The sequence below is a fragment of the Camelina sativa genome, chromosome 2 (assembly GCF_000633955.1).
Source record: "Camelina sativa cultivar DH55 chromosome 2, Cs, whole genome shotgun sequence".
NCBI lineage: Eukaryota > Viridiplantae > Streptophyta > Magnoliopsida > Brassicales > Brassicaceae > Camelina > Camelina sativa.
Genome location: NC_025686.1, coordinates 3,582,033 through 3,590,696, shown reverse-complemented (window position 1 = coordinate 3,590,696; position 8,664 = coordinate 3,582,033). Strand labels below are relative to the sequence as shown.

Sequence of the window (8,664 nt, the reverse complement as noted above, 5' to 3'; positions counted from 1 at the left end):
TATCCAAGACAAAACCAAGAATTGTCGAAGCATTTTTTCCCTTCCATTGGCTGCCAGTAAATCACATTCAAACTTCTTCTTGTCTTCCTCATATGTGTTAACTACCCCAGAGTTCACCAAACCGTTAACAACTTATTCTTTCATTTCTTTTATAGATTCTTTAAGTACCTTGATTTCTTCTCTCTGCTGACGGATCACATCCCTCGCATCCAATAAGCTCCGCCTTGGCCAACCACATGATGGTTCTACGTCTGACCAATGGGAAAACCCATGAATAGTGCATCTGAAGAAATTTCTTCCCGGATTTGCATATGTCCATGATTTCACAATAATAGTCGATCTACTGCAGTAGTTGCAGATTGGACCAGTAATTTGTATTTGCGAATTTGTATCAGAAACGGACCCCAAAATTTGACTCATCATTCTCTAGCTGATGGTGATTGGTTAAGAAGAGGAGTATCATAAAATGGTCTTACGAGTAAATGATAGTTAAGTACTAGTCTTTAATAATATCGACTTGAACAAGTGGAATAATCCCTAAAAATATTAGAGAGACAAATTATTGCTACGGAAATTTTAGATGACTTCACGATGAAGTTAACTTCTACTCGCCGTTTTCAGCAACCTGAACAAATAATTGTTAGTGTAACCGATGATCATATACAAAACGTTAAAAATGTATCAAGTGGGATTGTTACGTACACAATGAGGTCGAGTATGTCCAGGCTGTCTGCATTTTGAACAAGCATATTGCTTATGAGACTTCCTCGGCTTGCTCCCCTTTTTACGTGACAGTTCTAGCCATGTTAGCCAAAAAGACTTCTTTTGCCTACCAGGCTTCCGCTTCGGTATGGGAGGTATACATCGGATATCTGGCCCAATTGGATCGTGCTCGACATTGGGCATGATGTTAGCCACGTACGACGTATAGACATAATCTTTTCTATAGTAAGTTTCGACTACGGTAGTCATATGTCATCCGCTTGACTTAGCAGCCTTAATTGCATGTGAACATGGTATTTTCTCAACATCAAACATCCCGCATGAACAAGATTTTGCTTCCAACTCAACCAAACAGTCACGTTCCCACCCCCTAACGTAGAAACGCCAACCATCAATGTGTTCTACCGTCATCATATCTGCGTAATGCTCCCTAACGGCCAAGAAGAACTCAACACCCCAGCTAAAAGTGGTTGTCAGACAAAGTGCATCCTCTTATCTTTTCCAATACCACCTACCTAACTTTTTGTAATAAACTAAATGAGATATGTGATGGGATAACCTTTGGCTTTCTTTAGCATGGAGTTGATAAATTCCGCAATGTTGCTAGTCTTGATGTTGTATCTATCTCCTGGACAGTAAACCCGAGACCATAAAGCTGGATTTGCCTCATTCAAGTACGCTGCAAGGGCCGGATTTACGTTAGTAAGGGAAGCCATGTAGCGGTTGTAATCATCATACGTATGCGCATATGCTGCCCCTTTCACCAAGTACATCAGTTGCTTCCCACGAAAATTAGAAATTATGTTTTGTTGGAGATGGTAGTAACATATCCCTTGTGTTGCCCATGGCATAACATTGCGACATGCTTTAGCTATTGAACTGCACCTATCCGAAACTACTACCAGTGGATATTCCTCCGAGATACACTCATTTAATTTGGTGAAAAACCAATCCCATGAAACATCACACTCCGAGTCGACAATTCCAAAAGCCAACGGAAATATCTGAAAGTTACCATCATGTGCACAAGAGACTAGCAATACACCTTCATACCTTCCGGTGAGATGGGTCCAATCAACCACAATAAATCTCCTCACGTAATTGAAACCACGGATTGAAGCATCGATAGATAGGAAAAGGTACTTAAACCTATGCTCGTCATCAACAACAAGGTAAACGACACTTCCCGAGTTTGACTGCTCTATTTTTCTAAGACGATAAGGCAACTTCGCATATCCCGATTTGGCGTTTCCTCTCACATATTCCAAGGCATATTGTAAAGCCCTGTACGAAGTTGTGTAATCCATTGTCATGCCGAACATTGTCCTCATTGAATCTTCGATATGTTGTGGGACAACACCATCTACTATTCCTACCCAGTCTACAATAAGCATCCCAATATATTTGGAGGTGCAACGCTTACGGTGAGATACGCAGTCCACAATAGAACATGTATGCACGTTTAGATATTTGGTGACCCAAAAAGTGGTTGGATCATTCTTCACAGTGGCCACGACCCTCCACGTGCATCCTGGCATAGAGCATATTGCCACCAACCGAGACTTTGTGAACTTCTTAATTTTGAAAGAGAATTTTAACATAATATCGGTCAAACGCACCTCTGTTATGACATCATATTTGCATGGAAAGCATTGACCTACTTTCAATTGGTCTATCCAATGAATATTTAATTGTCCATGAATACCACCAACAAAAGGTTTCCCTTCTTTGACATCTACATCCGAGTGATCTCCAACTTCATCATCATCTTCATCTTCATCTTCAAATTTCCCGTACTCACTGTAATCGAAATCCATGTCATCAACATCTTTCGGCTTCTCATATGTAGTATCATGGAGAGCTTCTTGACATTCTTCTACACATTCATCGGCACCTGGATCTACATCGTCACCATATTCATCTGTTGGCTCCCCATCGTCAATAGAACAAGAGTTGTTTATATCATTAACACATTCCTTAACCGGCTGTCCATCCATGCATCACGTAGAGACGCAAAGTCGAACAACATGTCTACTACTAAAATCTATCAAGTTCTGAACTGATCTATCATTTGTGACATAGACAGGAGGGGTATCTTGGGGAAATTGCTGAAGCATCATATCTGTTAAGGGATACGATAACTGAACCATCTCTGTTTCTTTAAAAATCAGATAATCTTCTACAGCCATTTCAAGAAGCTCAGTGTATGTACAACCGTGTCGCAAAAAAAACATTCTCCCACCTTTGCGTCTATCCATATCAAAATTCCAAGACCCATTTCTCGCCGCCCATACTCCGTAAACAACAGGTATTTGCACCATTTACCTAAAAGAGTAAGCAGCACGTAAAATACTCATTACATAGCTGACTATCCGTAGAAGTCTTAAATCAATAACCTAGATGCCTAAGAAAACCAAAAACATGATTGATTCAAAAGTATAATATATTACCATGGAAAAAATAGATAGAGACAAGTACATAACCGATACAAAACAAATGAACTACAAAATCAAAAAGGAAAATTTATAAATTTCAATTAAACACTATTTCAAATATACAGACTTCACAGATAACTCCAACTGGTTGACTTTCTAAATTAGTCTACTTTAATGACCTAACTACCTATGAAAACCAAAAACTTGATTTCTCCATATGTATAATATGGATTCATGTCAAAAACATGCAGAGGCAAGTAAATAACATATATCAGAGAATACAACAAGAAAATCTTAAAAATTATTCACCAATTTGCAATAATTTGGTTTTTTAATTCTGCTGACTTCATGTTGACGTCAACGGATAGATATAAACTAGACTATACAAAGATAACTACAAATAAAGTCTATTTTTGCAATTACAATTTAACAAAGCAGACAGCGGACGAAGTCTACCAGAACCGGTTGGCTTCTTTTGTGGTCTTCCTTTGTTAAATTTTTGGTCAGTTTTGCAATTAAATAGATAAAATTAGGTAGACTTCAATGGAAAGTTCAACCTGTTAACTTCAATTATAGTTTACTATGGTTATTTTTGCAATTGACCAACCCATTGAATTTACAGTAGACTTCTGTCTAACAAGTAGACTTCATCTATCCGTCAACAAGAAAATGTAAACTTCGTCGTGGTTAGTTTTGCAATTGACCAAGTTTGAATTTCGCCAAGTAGACTACATACGAAGTCTATAGTAATGATGACTTCGTTTGCAGTCTGCAGTGGTCATTTTTTGGGTTGACCAACATTTTAATTTTTTAATTAGTATACTCCTTTTGCAGTCAACTAATTATTTTAATATAATAATATTACGGTCAATGCTTAAATATTTTGGTCAACTCCAAAAATAGTCACTATAGAAGTCTACTCGTTTATTATCGTAAGAAGACTTAATCCAACAATCATCACTAAAAAGTCAAGAATTTGGTCAATTGCAAAAATATACCTTAGTAGACTGCAAACGAGGTATCGGTTGGAAATATTATAATGCAGTCTAAACTATATTTTTTTGTTTTCAAATAAAATTAAGGAGACTGAAATTTTAGTCTACGGGCTCGAAAGTCGATAAATTTTAAATTGCAAAAGTGACCAAATAGTAGACTTTACATGATATTATGACAGTTGGACTAACAAATGAAGTCTAATTTTGACAAAAACAAAACAAAGAAAATCACGAAATCTACTAGAAAATAACCTTATCGGTGGTGGTTTCGCAATGTGAAGCACCGAAGACGTCGTATTTAGTCACCACTGAAGAAACACAGTGTCAATTTTTCTTGTTCACGAGATATAACCAGATTAACGAACTTTAAATTTTTCGATTAAAATGGAGAGGAGATGGAAGAAAATGAAGTTTTCATAGCATTGGGTGTTATTTAAGCTCACAAATCGGGTTGTTGAAGCATTAAAAACTTCAAATTTAGTTGTTCATGGTTGTTGGAAAATTGATGGCGGTGGTACAACCGTAAATAAGACAAGAAGATGAGGATATAGTTGTAATAAACATTTTCGTAAGAAATTCAAATAAATCCGAAATAATAGCATATATGTGAATACAATGAATGGCAGAGGATTTAGTAGGCAGAAAGTGGCAAATGTTGGAGAGAAAAAAGAGGGGTCTAGTCTTGCACTTGACTCAAGTCAGGAGTCCAATTTTGCAACCGTCCCATAAATAAACGACGTACGCCACTTAATTTAAGTTTAAAAATTGTCATTCCATTTTCCCATATGGCCATTTCATATATCGTGTTTCTCAATGTGTACATAGAGAATCGCAGATGTTCAATATACCGTACCAATAGAGAAGACTTTAGGTTTCATGAAGTCCAAGCCACCAAGACGTATAACTTTTAGTTAAATAGAAAAGATGTGCGTGTTTGTAGGGCGTAGAGTAAATAAGAAAAGGACTTATTCTTATAATTTATGAACTGATTAAATACTTACTACTACGATGCAATTTTTCTCCGTAACACACGACAAACAAATTCTTCTTGTAGCACTCTAGACGTTCTGATAAAATTTGCACCGTTAATCTAAAAAAGGTGATTACTGGAGCTCAAACCCCAAACATTTAGTGTATAAATAGTTAATAAATTCTTGATCAATCACTGGACCTAGGAAACTTCCAACGTATTCGTTATGTTTCGTTTTTAAGAAATAATTGTTTTTGTTTCCATTTCAAAAAAAAATATTCTATATTATTCATATAAATTTTTTTACATTATAAGGTATGTGATTTGATTTTCGGAAAGTGCACTTTCTTTGTATATTAGTGGACATAAAATTTATTCAAGGTTCTAAAGTTTTGTAAGTAGATCCTATCCGTCGTTCGTAATATCAAGTGTTTTATTAACAAAACTGAATTATCATGAATGTGATGTGAAGCAGATAAAATTGTTTGTATCAGAACAACTGTCGTCATGACGCCGTTTATTTCATCAATTTTTTGTAGTTGGATGATTCCGCGTATTACATTAGTTTTGTCGGTTTTAATCCGCCACTCTGTACTGTTTGTTACCATTTCGAAAATAGTTTTATGAAGAGAGTGGATATATTATATTTCCGAAGCACCATTATTAGACCAAGCATGCGAAGTCTTTTTTTACCCCGCGACCAAAAACAAAAAATGTATATACATTATGAAAATGTCAAATGTGTATGCCGTAAGGGCCGGGTTACATGAAGACAAGAAGAATATTTTACACAGCCGTATTGAAAGGTTTTGGAATAGCTTCTAGATAAACTTAAATAATACGAAGTGATTTATTACTTCATTTTAGATTTTTACTTTATACATGCAACAAACTGTTAATGAAGGGTTTACATGCGACGATATTTGAAACAGTCGAAGATTACAAAACCCTTTTGGAGATTCTTCTATTACTGCAACGTGGTCAGATTTACTAGTTTCCTTAGTAAACCTGTATCGTAGTCGTTTTCATAATTATGCCTCACATACACTTTACACCAAATGGAACATATTAAGAATTCTTCTGTAACAAAAAAAACAATTTCTTCTTAAACCAAAAATATACAAATAATAATTCTTCCTCATTACAATATACATTTCAAATTCATATTTAACATAATCGTTTTCTTTACAGTACTTTAAAAAAGAAGAACACTATATATCAAACAGAATCCAGCACTTTACGGTTAAAATATTACAAAATACAATTCTACTAATATTATATATATAATAAAAGTATAGCGTATAGACCACATGGATATGAGTCATTGTTTTCAATCCATTTGAATATTCAAAGAAACGGTTTATCCGTGGGGCACATCTTCCTAAAAGATTAGTCTCCTGGTCCTCCATAGCCTAGATATTTACCTAAGTTATCAAAAAAAAAAAAAAATATATATATATATATATATATGGGAAATACAATAAGAAGTATATCCCCAGATTTGTAGTTTGGTACTTGGTATATCATCAAAAATAGATATAGAACTAGATTTGGAATAAGTACACTTATCTCACAGAATAACAAGAAAAAAAAAAAAAAATCAGAAGTAATCATACATATCATGTATCTTTTATTAAATTAAAATTAATTGTTCGTATTTAAAATTTGATTTTATGATATTAGTTGAAATAATACAAATATCTTAGTGAAACACATATCAAAAGTTAATATATTGTTTTATTTAAATTTCAACCTTATTAGGGAAACTCATAAACTTTCGGAAATTCATGATGTTGCATTTTCTAAAGTTAAAAGAGAATTTTTGAGAAATTTTCATTTTAGTATGTCTATTTTCAAAAATGTCCCTCTATCTGTTCATTTTTAAAATACCTCATATTAAAATTGAAAAGTTTATAAAGTTTAGAAGAATTAGAAGGTACTGCTATATAATAACTATTACTTGGCGACTTGATCCAAGTGTTTGTAAAGTTTTATAAGTTCTTACAAGGTATTTAATAAAATTTATAAAGTATTTATAAGGTTTTCATAAGCTGTTTGTAAGATTTTATATACATACTAGATTAGAACCCGCCCGATGTGCGGGTTTATAATTTTTAAAATAAAATTAAATTTATCAAAGAGTATAAAATAAATATTTTTAGTAAGTAAATAGATACACCGAGGTGTCCAATATGATATTTGATGTAAAAGATGCGACTCTATGGTTGAAACTATTAATCACGTTTTTATTTTGAATGTCCTCGTTCGTGTGAAGTTTGGGATTTATCTCTGATTCGGGTCTTGTCAGAGGGTTTATCATATGAGTCGGTGTACTCGAATTTGGATTTTGTTTTCTGGAGGGACGCCTCTCAACAGGGTGATCCTAATCAACTTCTTCAATTACCATGAATTTTATGGGCAATCTGGAAGGCCATAAAAAAATCAAGGTTAAGAGATAGAGGCGAATGATATAATTACTCAGACTTTGGACGATAATTTAGCCTGGGAATAGGCACTCTCTTTTACGACAGTCATATCAGCTCCATCTTTATATTCAGATGTCCAGGTTTCTTCACCTCGCTGTCAGATTGATGGTTCTTGGAAAGCAATCAATGTGCATTCATGATTGGGTTGGTGGTGTTGCGTTGGTGAGGAGCGAATCTTGTTGTTGGGGGCCAAGAGTCTAAAACAGAGCCCCTCCCCCTGCATTCGGAGTTAAAAATGTTTTTGTGCGCCATTGAGCGGATACATGTTGAAGAGATCGCTTGTCAACGTTTTGAGACTGATTGTGCTGAGTTACTCACTATGGTGCAGTCTTCTGAATATTGGCCGTCGTTCTCCAACTTGCTCGATGAGTTTAACTCACTGGAGTCTTTTTCATTATTCTCCATCTCTTGGATCTCGCGTGCGTCAAATACAAAGGCGGATTGTCTTGTCCGTGCTTCGTGTTCTCTTATCTCTGAAGTTTCTTTTGTAAATCCTTTCCCTCCGGTTTGGGCAGCTAACCGAGAAATTTCCTTTTAATTGTTAGATTGAAAAAAAAAACAGTAAATAGATACACTTTTAGTTAAAGAAAATATATGTAGATGAGTTCAAAGTTATTGAAATAAATTAAATTTGACAAAAAATATATATTTAATTCTTTTCGTAAGTAAAAACAATATATAAAAGTAAAGAGATAAACTTTTAACTATAGAAAATAGTTTTTTTTTTTTTGCTATAATGCACTAATGTATATTCATTTACAAATCTATTATCTACATCACCATTAAACGTGTATTTGTACACACAAATATATTTTACTGTTAAAATATACTCTTTAGTCTTTACTACTACCAACAAATTGTCTTTATGAACACATTAAAGAATATATTATATGGTGAAGTGACCTTGGTGCAGTGGCCAAAGGTAAGTCCTTAATGCACAAGGCACCATCACACCCGGGATCGAGTCCCGGCTCCTACGCATGTAGGAATTTGGCTAATGGGCCGGCCAGTTGTGGCCCATAATGCAGAAATGTTGAAAAAAAAAAAAAAAAAAA

The 8,664-nt window shown here is 34.6% G+C and overlaps 1 protein-coding gene across 1 annotated transcript; it reads right to left on the bottom strand.

Moving 5' to 3' along the window:
* LOC104747978 lies at positions 1,257–2,720 on the bottom strand. Its single transcript, XM_010469682.1, has one exon. The coding sequence runs from the start codon at positions 2,718–2,720 to the stop codon at positions 1,257–1,259; it is 1,464 nt and encodes a 487-aa protein (XP_010467984.1).